At 42.5% G+C, this 14,438-nt stretch overlaps 1 protein-coding gene across 1 annotated transcript in view; it reads right to left on the bottom strand.

Annotated features, from left to right (window-relative positions):
- FRAS1 (Fraser extracellular matrix complex subunit 1) overlaps positions 1-14,438 on the bottom strand; it is a 436,686-nt gene that overhangs the window by 75,469 nt on the left and 346,779 nt on the right. Inside the window, exons 44-49 of the mRNA XM_077882614.1 lie at positions 14,021-14,284; positions 11,815-12,003; positions 10,302-10,421; positions 9,848-10,027; positions 1,512-1,636; positions 1,090-1,230 (exon numbers count right to left, since the gene is read on the bottom strand). Of these exons, the coding sequence (XP_077738740.1) occupies positions 1,090-1,230; positions 1,512-1,636; positions 9,848-10,027; positions 10,302-10,421; positions 11,815-12,003; positions 14,021-14,284 (1,019 nt within the window). The remainder of the gene's footprint in view (positions 1-1,089; positions 1,231-1,511; positions 1,637-9,847; positions 10,028-10,301; positions 10,422-11,814; positions 12,004-14,020; positions 14,285-14,438) is intronic.

Raw genomic sequence — 14,438 nt, 5'->3', positions numbered from 1 at the left:
TATCTGCTCAAATATCAGCTCCTCAGTGAAGACTTCCCTGACCACTCCATCTAAAATAACATACCCTTCAATCTCTATCTCCTTTATCTTGCTTTATATTTTTTTAATTCATAGCACTTATCATATCTGACATGTTATTATACATCCTTTCTTCATTGTCTGTCCCCCCTAACCAAAGGCTGAAAACTCCCTAAGCCTAGGACTTTGTTTTGTTTACAGCCTTGTCATTAGCATCTAGAGCAGAGGGGGCACTTATTAGGTAATCAATATTTTTGAGGATAAATGAAAGTAGAAGGGCTGGCACAGGGAAGGGTGTACCTAGAACTAATTAACAAATGCTATGGTACCCTTTAATGAGAGCTAAATCATGCCCGAATGTTAGGTACTTTAATCTGAAAGCATCATGAGGATAAGAATTTAGTCTCTACATGCCCTGTTTTACTGAATAAAGCCGAATGCTTTGAGGATGCTCAAATTGCGATATTTAATTGTCATTCAGAGAAGTCTGAATGAAGGTGGTAAATGATAGGAAAAATGAATAGGTGCCCCAAATCCTTGTTCACTATAATAAGGAAGAGTAAAAAATTGGCTAAAATGTCATCTATTTAATTTTCTATGAATTAGGATTAAAAAAATCAGCATTACAGTTACATGTAATCAGGGTAGAGAGAGGATATATTTAGGAGTTCAGAAAGGGTTTAAAAACAATTTGAGGGATCCCTGGGTGGCGCAGCGGTTTGGCGCCTGCCTTTGGCCCAGGGCACGATCCTGGAGGCCCGGGATCGAATCCCACGTCGGGCTCCTGGTGCATGGAGCCTGCTTCTCCCTCTGCCTATGTCTCTGCCTCTCTCTCTCTGTATGACTATCATATGTAAATATAATTAAAAAAAAAAAAAGAAAAATTAAAAAAAAATTTGATCTCAAATATATCAGTTTCTCTTTTCCAGAAGGCCACAGTATCTTCTGATTTTTAGTCCTTCAATGATGCTTGCACTAAACTTACTACTCTGCCCTACCCTCAGGACACATAGTCACAAAGCAACAGATCAGCCTCTCATTCAGCCCGAGAACCCAGGGGAATGCTCTTACCTCTGTGTCTGCATCCACCGCCTTGAGCTCAAACTCTGTGATGGTCTTCCTCACACCCTCCTGTACCCGCATCCCCAAGCTCTGGACGACAGGCAGTGAATCATCCACAGGGCGAATGGTGATATGGAAAGTCTGAGTCACCTAAATGGCAGAAAGTGCAGGTGGGACACCTGTCCCCAGCACCCACCCAAGTAGAAGGTAGGTGCTGCTTTTCCTTTCACCCATTCCTGGCATGACTGACTGACCAGGAATCCAAAGTGGTTTCCCTCTGGAAAGAGCCCCAGGGGCTGTCAGAAGCCACCACTATCCTTGGTTAAGAGCAGGGCAAAATGAAGCTTGCATAACTGCTTTGCACACTCCATTCAAAGAAGACTGTATTGAATCAGTACCTGTTCACTGAGGGAATGGAGTGCCTTGCCTACCTCACTGCTTCCATCTGAGAGTGTAAAGCTGAAGGCATCTGAATGTTTCTCGGTTTCACTGGAATGGATATACTGAATGTTTTGTGAAATCAGGTCAGCTTGAGTAAAGGAACGAATCTGGATACCTAGCAAAAGGGGAAGAGAGAACCAGAAAAAGGATGTCAAAATGCTAGCCATACTTCTAACGCTAGAGAAATGCCACACTGTCACCAGAGTCCTTTGTTTAACTCTTACAGCATTTATGCCCTTCTCTTTGAGACCTTGTGTTAGAGTCGTTTGTGTATTTTTTTTTCCCTACAACAGTATATGTTCTGTGAGAGCACATGTTAACTTAATTATCTAGCTTCTGCTTTGTGCCAAGCCAAAAGCAAGTGCTCAATTAATGTTCCTCTCCTATCTCTGAGGGTTTATGGATACAGGTCAAATCTGCGAAAGGTAGGGTAATGGCCTTGGTCTCCAAACTCCTCTCTCTTAAGTTTTATACTCCTCCATAGCCTCATAGTCCTTTCTGAAAACCTGCCCTATTTTTAAATATTGTGTGATGGTCTCGCTTTTGAACACTGGAGTCATAGGGTTTGGCTACACATAAGCTTTTTTTCTGTGATTGGTGAGCCTGGCATCCATGATTTCATTGGTATTCTTCAAGGTTCCTTTCCAACTCTCTGGTCTATGATTTTCTAGCTTCTCATATACCACTTTAGCCAGGCTGGCAGTGACAAAACTTACTGCATGACTTTGGGGTTGTGGCATCATTCTATCTCAACTCTTAAATGACCTAAAAAACCAGTATCCTTTAATAACATGATATAAATGAAGCACATTAATTTTTTTCAGACTTGTTTTAAAACTAAAAAAAAAAAAAAAACCCTAAAGTTATTTTAGATAGTCAACACATCCCACAAATAACATCTTATGTTTTTAAACGTCGTACAATATTTAGTAGAACAGCCCAGATTTCTTGCTTCTATCTTAGAGCTCATCCTCTGATGCCAGCCAAGACTGAAACAAAACCCTATCTTTTAGTCCCTCAGCACAAATACCCTCTTTCTGATTCTCAGTGTTGGGGTATTAATCCATCACATCTAGTCCTTTGGTTTGGTCCTGAAATTCAATTGCTGCTTCCTGGGATTTATTATTTATCATTGTTAATCCTGGCAAAACCAGTTTGGCTTTTCAGTAAAAAACAAAAACAAAAGAAAAACAAAACAAAAAAACCAAAGAGATTCTACTTTGACTTTTACATTTAACGGTGACATCCATATTACTGCTCTATCTTTTTAAAAATAAATTAACCTACATGGTTTACATTTCCAACTCTCTTTAGCATTTGAGATTTGTTACCTAGATACAACAGCCTCCTGGCTACTGGGGCATTATTATCATTTTTTTTTTTGATGAGGCATTTTAGATTTCTGTGCTTGGTACATCAGCTGTTGACAGGCAAAAAATGTAGCCTCCTGTCTTATCGCTTTGTCTTGTGGCTCTAGACAGAAATCCATACCATTCTTTAGAAATTTAATAACTTCAGGCCAGCTGCACTGACAAATTTAACCATCTCTCTCTCTGCTGTGAATCCATCCTCACAGCTCATGGGGAAATACTTGTCCGGATACTCACAATCAACTGGTTACCTAATTCACTGGTCCCTTTATATGAGTCTTTAGTCTGAGAGTAATTAAGAAAGGTGATAGATTTTACCTTCTTGGAAAAAAAAAGGTTTGGAATAGATTTTTTTTAACATTTCTTATTGAGAGGAAATTGACGTATAATAAATTGCACATATTTAAAGTATACAATTTTATAGGCTTTGGCACACCCATGAAACGATCACTTTAACCAAAATACTAAACATGTCCATCACTCTAAAAGTTTCCTGACACTCTATAATCCTTCCATTCTTCCCTTTTTTTGTCCCCTACCCTATCCCAAAGAAACAATTGTTTTTTGTAACAATAGACTACCTGGATTTTTTTCTATTTTTTTCATAATTAGAATCATAGAATATATACTATTTTATGCATGGTTTCTTTCACTTAGCATAATTATTTGGGACTCATCCATATTACAGATGTATCAATAGTTTATTATTTTTTACTGCTGAGTAGTATTCTATTGTATGGATATATCATAGTTTCTCCATTCACCTGTTAATGGACATTTAGGTTATTTCTAGTTTTCTGCTGTTGCAAATAATGCTGCTATGATCATTTGTACACAAGTCTTGGTATAGACATATATTTTTATTCTTCTTGGGTAAATCTCTTAGAGTGGAATGTTGGGAATATATGTTAGGTACCTGCTTAATTGCCAAACCAAGTGGATTTTTAATATATTTTACATGTTTATATTTTATATTTCCACTAGCAGCACATGAGAGCTCTAGGCTTGATCTTAATAAGCCACTCCAATCTAGCAAACATTGAACACCTACCATGTGCAGAACTCTGTTTCGGGCTTGCTTATATATATTAAGTTTTATCCTTTAACAATTCTGGGAGGTGAAGGTTGGCATATTACTTCCATTTTTCTAGATTATGACACGAGTAAAATTAGAAAAGCAGTGTGACCCACCCAAGGTCTCAGACAGCCAGTAAGAGGGCAATCGTGGGGCTGGAACTCAAGGTTGTCTAACTTCAAAGTTTATGCTTGCTAGGAATACTTTTTGTACAACTCATCAACCTTTTCAGGGTAGGCAAGGAGCCTCTTGAATTTTACCATTATGCTTTAATTTTTTTTCAATATAAAAGTAATACATGTCCATTAAAGAAAATGTGAAAAACAACAGAAAAGTAGTAAGGAATCACAAAAGCCATTCATGGATCTACTCCTGAAATATCATCATTATACTTTTTAATGGAATCATTTCTTCTAGAATACTTTTTTGGCTATAATATTTTTCCCATCAGAAATACTGATTTAAAAAAAAAAAAAAAGAAATACTGATTTTGATGGGGTATTTAATATTACTTAAGTGATGTCCTCCTCACTTAGTGCCAGAGGGTAACAAGGTGCAGCTAGAACATAAGCTTCAAGAGGACAGGATTTTTGTTGTTTCTTCTCTACTGCACACCTAAAATAGTGCCTGGCTCAAAACATGCTTGGTGGGCAGCCCCGGTGGCTCAGCGGTTTAGCGCTGCCTTCAGCCCAGGGCCTGATCCTGGAGACCGGGGATCGGGTCCCCGCGTCGGGCTCCCTGCATGGAGCCTGCTGCTCCCTCTGCCTGTGTCTCTGTCTCTCTGTGTCTCTCATGAATAAATAATAAAATAAAATCTTTAACAACAACAACAACAACAACAAAACCACGGTTGGTGAATGAATTCAGTTCATCCACTATAATCACTACCTAAGAGGTCATACTGAGTGCAGATTTTCCATCTCTATACACTTTAAAAAATTCTAGCTTTTGCTAATTGGGTATTGGAAGGCTTAAGCTACTCACCAGCAAGGTGGTTTTCCTAACAATATATTGTCCTTACTGACTGTCATAGCAGGTAGTTACTGTTTGAAATATCTTGAAGGAGTTTAATCCCATCAAAGGTGTTTTCAGTTACCAACCTGCAGGCTCAACTACACATCTGGCAGCATTACAGAGACCCACATTAACCCTGTCAGTTTTTCCAATTCCCCTGGAAGGCCAGCACATTAGATAAAGTTCAGTCTGGGTGAGGGAAGTGTGCAGGAATAAAGCATCTTTGAAGAAACTGCCTTCCTAACAGGATGTTGGGTGATTGCCTTGGCCTTCCTGCTTTCTGCAGAGCCGTAGATGGCACCATGCCTGCTGCCAGGCTGTGGGGGACTCTCAGCTTTTCCTCCAAGCCTCCTGATAGGGAATGAATTGTGCTCTGCTGCCACCCCATCCCTCGCCCCCAATTCATATGCTGAAGTATTAACCCTCAGTACCTCACAGTGTGACCTCACTTGGAAACAGGATCACTGAATAAGAAAGTAGTTAAGATGTAGTCATTAGAGTAGGCTCTAATCCAATCTAATTAATGTCCTTATAAAAGGGGAAAGTTTGTCACAGATACACACATACATGGAGCACACCGTGCTATGACAGCCATCTCTATAAAGTCAAGGAGAGAGGCCAGGGACAGATTCTCCCGCACAGCCCTCAGAGGGAATCTCAACCCTGCTGACACCATGATCTTGGACCTCCAGCCCCAGATCTGTGAGAAAATCCATTTCCTTGGATAAGTTGCTCAGTCTCATATATCCCTGCTCTTGGGAGAACCCAAAGTAAAGCAGTGGGAGCATCCTTTTTGGCTGGTGTCACAATCCTGAGAAAGGCAGACAGAAAGGAAACCAAGGAATACCTCTGCTAAAGCATCATCTCTGGGAAGTCTTTCCTGACTCACGCCCACACCTCTCAGGTAGACCCCACTGTGTTGTGCAGTGGTGACTCCCACCATCCTGTCATGTTGCTATCTCAGCTAAGGAAACACATTTGCACATGTTTGTTGACATGTGCCCCACTTCCAAAACAAATCTTCTGCAGCAGCTACTCAGGGAATGTTTGGTGAAGGGGAGGACCACTTCTGTGCTAGAGATTGCTCTACTTCTTCCTGACTTTAAAAAACACAACCTCTGAGTAGCTAAGTAATTGGATTCCCAAGGAGGGTCTACAATTCTCAGCCACTTCACAGCTTTGTCTGACTACTCTCTTGCCACTGGGATGTGATCAAAATTGCTATGTGTTCTTCCAGTAATACTCCTACAATAGAAGTGGACATAGGTTTCCCTGGCCTTTGTCCCTTATTGCTGGCTGGGGAATGACAGCAATTACAGAAGTCACCTTGGACCATAGATGGGAGCCTCATGCTGAGGATCACTGAGCTACTTTCGGCCATCTGGGGCCACCTGCCTCTGGATTTTTCTGTGAGAGAAAATGAACTTCTTGTTTCAGGCGCTGCAATTTGGGATCTCTTTGTTTCAGAAGCTTAGCTTCGATCTTAATAATATAACTCCTTACTCTGATTTCACAAGAAAAAAAGGGTCTTCAGGGCCCTGACATGAGGATGTGACCCCTTAACCATGAAAAGGGCACACCCAGGGCCCAGGCTCTCCTGCTACTCTCCCTACAGGCCGCAGGCTCTCAACTGTCTTCTGCACAGTTTGCATAGGCATATGGCTCCTTGTACCTCCTCAGGGGAAGAAAATAGATCTTCAAACCTTTTCTGTGTATCTAAAAACAACAATCAGTTACGATCCACTGACCAAGACAGACAATAAGAGAATGAATCCACTTCAGAGTTAACCGGGCAGAGGATATGTGCAAGCGCTAGTGGAAACTGATCATTCAAGAGGCAAAATCAGTCCCATAATAGCTCTGTGCCTGCATAAGACACTGGCCTAGAAGTTTGCTTTGCTCTTTTTGGAGAGCACAGACCAGCCCACCCCGGCTCCTGGTAGCCCCATCCTCACTGAAGCAAAGGGATGACGTGCGGGTGCTTCTCTCTCAGCTGTGCCAGCTGCCTTAAGAGAGAAATGCAAGATATCAACCTGCATTTCCCCTGAAGGGACATTTTTCACATCTAAAAAGATTCATGAAAATATTCTCACTTAGGGCAGACAGGGAAGGCGAGAATTCTGGCAAAATGCAACAGAAAGGACACAGAATAGAGTTGGAGGTACAGCAGGGGCAGGGCATCCCTGCTCCATTAGCAGTGGGGGGGGGGGGCAACAGTAAAGGGGAGAGGACTGGATCCTCAGATCTGGGTCATTGAGAGTTACTAGAAACAGGTGGACAGAGAAAAACTGGTGCAGGTGTGAGTTAAGCGGGTAAGAGAAGTTAAGCCCAGTGGAGAAGGCAGGCGAAGGTAGTATCCCAGGGGGGAAAGGGAGCCCTCCCTCTATTTTTGGAGGGTGCCTTCCCAAGATAAGGGAGAAACGTGATCACCCAGGAGTCTCTCTCCCTAAGCAGCACCGGCTCTGTCTTGGCAGCCAGAGTTTAAGCCCAGTGAAGGCTGACACTGTAACAACAGAAAAGGAGTAACTGAAGCAGCCTCACACTGAACTCTAAACACAGCCCACGGTCAAAGAAGAGTGAGGGCTGGGATTTGCCAGCAGCTAGGCAACTGTGCTGTGCATGAGGCTCCACACTCTGAAAGTCCTGATAGCCTGGATGCAACTGTCCAACACAGCAGCCAAGAGTCTGCCCTTTCGTCTTAGGAGAGACACAATCAGCAACCTGACCGAACTCTGGCAGAAGCAATTAGCTCATGAATTAGTTATCGAGTATCTCATGCAGCCAAGGTCTTAGGAGTGCTGATCTGCATTCTTCCCCAGGAACTTCAAGACAAAAGGGCAGGTCATTAGCTCCATTTGCATTAGGGATTTTGGTCAATGTCTCCATTTTCCCCCACACGCTTGCACCAAACACTCACAAGACTTCCCCAGGGATCCCTGGGAGGCTCAGCGGTTTAGCACCTGCCTTTGGCCCAGGGCGTGATCCTGGAGTCCGGGGATTGAGTCCTGCATCGGGATCCTGGCATGGAGCCTGTTTCTCCCTCTGCCTGTGTCTCTGCGCCTCTCTCTCTCCCTCTCTCTCTCTCTCTCTCTCTATCATGAATAAATAAATAAAAATCTTTAAAAAAAAAAAAGACTCCCCCCTCTCTTCCATCACCATCACCTAGTCCGCCTCCCCCTCTGCCAGACCACCCTCCACCTCTCCAAGCTCACCTCCCCATAGATCTTCCCTCTTATTCACCCTGCCACAGACATAGTCTTGCTGCCCCTGGAATGGAATGTTCCAGGCTGATCCCACCTCAGGATGTTTACACTCACTGATCCCTCTGTCTGGAATGCCCTTTCCTTATAACATCAGTTGGCTCCCTCATTCTCCTCAGACCCGTTGCTAAATGCCATCTTAAATTAGGGAGTTCTTCCCTTACCCCCTTGGTCCCTGCACCCTGGAATGCTCTTATTTCTCCCCTAAAAGACTCATAACCAATGATATATATTTGCTTCCTATGTGCTTATGGTCTGACTCCCTATATTAGAGAGTGAGCAGAATCAGGGTAAGCATGTTCCCTCTTTTGTTAACCCCATGGTTGAATGAATGAAGGATCTGCAACTTGAAATCCTGAGGAAACTAGTGACAATCTGAATCTCCTAAATCTGGAAACCATCGCTCCCTCTATGATGTACAAAACAAAGACAACTCTACCTTCAGACTGTTAATTCAGCAAATATCTTCAGTGCCTCAATCCATTCAGCTGCCAAGTTCTATAGGTTCTGCCCTGAAATTCATTCCTCCCTCCCTCCGCCTCACTCTTCCACCAATTATTGTTTATGGAATACAGTTTACCAGATGCCAGGTATGATCTCTTACATGGTTCTCATCTTCCTCTTCCCACTTCACTCCTTGGATGAAGCCTCACTGCCTATTACTGGGGCAAATGTGAGACTTCCGACCCATGCTCACTGCCTCCTCTCTTTCTTTCAATCCATCTGGTGGACACTAGATGCATGTCACTTTCCTTCCCTGCTCAGAATTCTGCAGTGCCTACCCATCACCTATTGAATTACATAGGGATTATGTATCTTGGCTTTGAAGACCCTCCATAAAATCTCAATCTACCCATGAGCCATATCAGCCCCTATTTTCAGAATATATGCTATAGCTCAACTGACTCACTCATTATTCTTTGAATATGCACACATGCTATTCCCATCTCTGAAAAAAAAAAAAAAAAAAAAAAACCACCATTTCTGTCTGCCCAAACTCTGCCTTCTAAGGGCACATTTAAATGCCACCTCTGTGAACCTTCCTGCCCACTGCAGCTTCTCCCATTTTTGAACTTTTATGACACCTGGTTTATACAGTTCTTAAAAAACCTGCCATATTCTTCTCTAATATATGATTATATGCAGAAGTTCCTTATCTCATCCAATAGAGCACACTAGGGGTGAGAATGGGATCTCCTTCATCTTTTCCCCGCACCCACCCCCACCAGCAGCAGCTAAACTAAAATTTTGCCCAATACATATGCTCACTTGCGATTCCCTGAATTACATTTTTAAACACAGCACATCATACCGTGCCAGGTGGTCAGACATTAGAAGAACGTGGTAGAGTGTTGGCCCTAAAGGAATTGACAATCCAATTATGGAGAAGCATTTTATGCTTACATAAAATTTCAATTATTTAGTTTTCAGCAAGGAATTATTGAGCATCTACTGTTTGCCAAACACAAGGCAGTATATAATGGTCAAGATAAGTAATGCAAAAAAATAAATACTAATCAAGGCAGATTCTATGTGAGTGTGGCTTACCCCCAACACTTTCTAAATTCCAACTTTTGGTTTGATGAAGCGGGTGATGATAGGCTTACCTGGTGATGCTGCATGTTCCAGGTGGCCCAGCTCGGGCTGTCTAGTGATTCTATAGATTAATTCTGTAGGCTTGCTCTCCTGGTCAGTGGCAGAGAGCTCCAGAGTGGTGATTTTCTCCACTGAGTTCTCATCCAAGATTAACCCTTTGTTGGTGGTGATGATTGGTGGGGAGGTGTCTTCTGAAAATATCAGAAATGTGATTTGAAAGAGGATCCTTTCTGCCACCCTTCTTCAATTCTGGGCCTGGTGCCCAGGAGTAAAACCAGAATAATCCTTAGGCCTGTCATTCAGAGAGTGTACCAAAGAGCTAGAGCTTCACACAACAGAGGGGATAGGATTCCAGATTCCCATGTAGCTGAGTAAAGGAAAGACTCCAGCCTCAAGGTAAGCACAGGGTACACTATATAATTTCAGCCCTATTGTAATATTTTTAGAAACCCAATGACCCCTTACCTAAAACACTGATGGAAAATGACTGGCCAATCAGTGTGTTGCCTTCTCCATCAACCACATCAAATTTAAAAGCAAAGCTCCCACCAGATTCTCCTTTCCTGTGGCTGTATTCTACTTGGCCTGTAAAAAAAGGACAAGATCAAGATTCACTACTAGTCCTTTCTGGCCTTATTTCTGAAGTGGCAGATGGGAATCTGATTGGCATTCACATCAATGAATCGATTAACACCTTCCTCACTTTGACATTGCTTTAAACATTTTTAATCCAGAGTTTACAATCCCTCCCTTTCTCCTCCCCACTACTGACTTCTTCATAATCAAAAACACTCTCATGATAAAATCATCCCAAATAGCACTGCATATGGTTGAGGCTCAGCTTTTGTGAAAGACTCTACGGAAGTCTTAGGAGTAACCACATGGAAAATGTGCAGCAATGGCACCCACATTATTGGCTATATACCCATGTCATAGGGCCAGGGACATGGAGCTGTGGTCCCATATTCTCCCAGAGCTCATCATTCCCATTTCCCAGCGTAGCTTTCAGTCATTTTTGAGAGAACACTGAATATAACCAAGCAGCAAATTAAACAACTCTTCACAGAAGTCAAAAGGATCCAAAGGGAGAAGTGTAAAATCTTATATTTTTGTTCAGCCACAACATCACTTCCAGGTACCTCGCAATGTAAATATAGCCAGACATCTGGGAAGAGGTACTTGGTCTCATCTTTACAAGAGACACTGAGGCAAGGAATAATTAATGAATTACTATCCCTTTGTCTATTCCACCCCCTTTGGAAAAGCACAGACAGGTTCAGGAGAATCTAGCTGCTACCCATTTTGAGTGTTAGTGCATGGAAAAGACCCTTATTTCTGCTCCTCGGGGGCTTATTTCCACCTCTAAATGGAATTGCACATCTTCTCGTGACCTTGGGTTACTTTTTCTCCCCCATTATGTAACTTTTTTTTCCCTTTCTTACCCCTGAAAGAACTGTAACTACATAGCATTTAACATTTATGCTTTTACATTACATCAGCATTTCCTGGAGGAGGGATGAGCTATGTAATCTCCCCCAGGCAGCTCCGATTTATGCCCTTCCATTTTGCTTAGTTCATTAACTCGTGCTCTTTGGGGGAGCTAAAAAGAGATATAAATTGTTCACCTCAGGCAGGCATAATTTTCACCTTAATCCATCCCAATTCATTTCTTTTCCCTTTTCTCTATCACACACACTTTTTAGCATCATAGCAAGTCAAAATGATTTTTTTTCCCTCTGTAATGGCCCCAAATTTCATCAATGCTATGCCAAAGCATGAACACTTTTTGGCCAAGAAGGATAGTTTTTTAAACAAAAAAAATTGAGGAGAAAGAAAGAATAAATGAAACCATAACTCAGCTCTTTTTCAAAACAAAGAGTGCAGTTTACTGCCATAAGCTATGAGGCATTTAACTCCCATTTACTACTGTGGGTGGACTTTATAGAAGTCTGGGCAGGCAGAAGAGAGCTTAGCTGACCTTGGCTCACGTCAGCCTGGGTAAAACTCCGGACGGGGCCTTTAACGGAGATTTGCTCCAGGTTGTCACGCTTTACCATCTGCAGGCGCCCTGCTCCAGGATCTTCCCTCATGATGTACATCACCTGGTGGTCATCTGAATCAGTGTCTGTCACTCTCAAATGCTGTTCTGTGATGCGTGCTACAGACCCTGGAAGAGAGTGGGGGGGAGTAGGTCATTGCCCATCTTGTCTCTGAATAGGATGTCAAGTGATTTTAAGAGACTAAGTGATCACACATTACACATGGCCTGGGTTTCAGTGAATACTGGGTGCTTGCCCTTCTCGGTTTCCAGCTGCATAAATTTTAATTTCCCTACATGAAACCATCCCAACTTTTCATTTTGTTAATCCTCTCTTGAATTTATATCTGAGCCCTTTTCTCTGCTGATCCATTTTCACTCTCCCTATGCACACTCTACTCCTGTGGCCTATTAGTTACCCCTTCCTAGATCTATGTAGTAATTCCTAGATCTTTGGTGAGACCTGCTTAGACCTAACTTATTTACTGTCTTAAGGTTCACTAAGTCATAAGCAACAGCTCTACATAAACTTACAAATATATCTTGTTGTCTTCTCAAACCAAATAGTTAAAATCAGTGTTTACAGGATTACAAAACAGGGAGCTCTGAGTGCTGGACCCTGTAAGTTTATGCAGGTGTTGGGGATGGAGGCAAGCCACTGGCAACCAGCAAACACCTCTTCTCGGAGCTTGCCCCTTGCTTTCCCATCCAGCTATTTTCTCACATTAAAAAATAGTACGTTCTGATAAAATGGGTGCTAGTCATTCATGTGTAGTACATTCTGGTGTTCGGCTGGGCCTGGGCATACTGTGTGTTCTTGTTGGGTGATGCCAACAATGCAAGGCCTAATTATGCTTTCCCCAGGCCATTCTCAGCCAGGAGCACTTAGGGATAAGGTGATATCTTCCTCTGGAACAAAGACCAGTCTTGCTTATTGTTACTATAACAGGGGAGTTTCCCAAACTCAGTGTTCCTCTTCTGTAATGCATCCCATTGCATGGGAAGGCATCCATCAGGGCCTTCTGTGCCACCCCCACCAGACTTGGAGTGCAGAGGGAAACAATGCAAACTTACTGATGGCAATGCTGCCAGTTGTGCTGTAACAGAGTATTTTTGTTTCCGACCAAGGAGTCTCATGTCTTCTATCATAGGCTAACTTACTGGCTTGTAAATATGGTAAAGTTAAATCTCAGATTTAATTATTGGGACTTTTGGGAATCTCCAAATTTTCAAATACCGTTATGGTATATATTTTTCATTACAAAATACATGTGACAGTAAGAGTAGATAAATAAATAGGACCAAGTGGGATGCAGATGTTTTGCTGGGCAAAAGGCCCACTCCCCAATTAAGTAACTCCCTACTGCAAATTGACTTTAAGATTGACACTTGTTGCAGGTCCTTCAGTGATGCTTACACGTAGGCAAACTTGCAAATGTTATACCTAGGATACTGTATTTAGTGAATCTTAATTATTTTTATAATCTCTTTTAGTGTATGATAGCTTCCCAATTGTCCCCCATGCCTCCTTCCCACGTTTTTTTTTTTTGTTTGTTTTTTAAAATAAATATCTTAAAAATTCTGTTGGATTTCTTTTGTTGTTATGGTTTTGTGTTTTTTGTTTTTCTGTGGGGTTGGCTGGGCAATGACCATGTTCTAAGAATCCTGATCCTATGAGTAGCTGGATAAATTAAGGTTTTGAGGACCCTGGAAGTACTACACACTCTTCTCAAATTCACAGACATGGGCATCTGGTCCAAAGAATTTAAGAGATTTATATTAGTCACTCACAGTTCTTAGTGTCCTTAAAATAATAGCTCTTGGGGCACCTGGGAGGCTCAGTGGTTAAGTGTTTGCCTTTGGCTCAGGTCGTGATCCAGGGTCCTGGGATGGAGTCCTGCATCGGGCTCCCCACAAGGAGCCCGCTTCTTCTCCCTCTGCCCATGTTTCTGCCTCTCTCTCTGGGTCTCTCATGAATAAATAAATAAAATCTTTGAAAACAAAAACAACACAATAGCTCTCCCCACCTCCAGTCTAAGTTCTGAATGCCTATTTCAATATCCTCCCACAGAGCTAACATGTACACTGACCAAGAGAAATAAGGACAGAGGGACCACAGCCACTCTCTTCTATTCCTGTGTGATACCTGCTGAGAGCCGTAGGCCTTGGTTTATAGCCAAGAGGGGGGTGCCACTTGTAGGCAGCTCTATGTATATCTCCATCCTCCCTGTGTCCATGTGGAGGCCATCCGTGAGGGAGAACCGGAACTCATCCACTGCCACTCCAGGACCACCAGGCATGTACCCGACCAGCCCCGCCAGGATGTCCTGGTAGGTGAAGGAGGAGCCCTGAGTCAAAACCCTCCCATTCTCCAGAGGCTCAGAAGCAGTTTGCCTCCAGAGCAGATGGCCTGAGGGAGAAAGTAAAGAAAAAGAATCAATAGTAGAATAAATATGGCACCAAAACATTGCCTGATTTTTGTCAATTAGCATGAGCCTGGGTTAAATGTACAACACCTGGGAGGCTCTTGGTGACACACACATAAATGATCAACAACTCAGAAT

This window comes from Canis aureus, chromosome 33 (genome assembly GCF_053574225.1).
Source record: "Canis aureus isolate CA01 chromosome 33, VMU_Caureus_v.1.0, whole genome shotgun sequence".
NCBI classification, from domain to species: domain Eukaryota; kingdom Metazoa; phylum Chordata; class Mammalia; order Carnivora; family Canidae; genus Canis; species Canis aureus.
The sequence above is the reverse complement of the archived record's forward strand: the minus strand, read 5'-3'. Positions and strand labels throughout refer to the sequence as shown.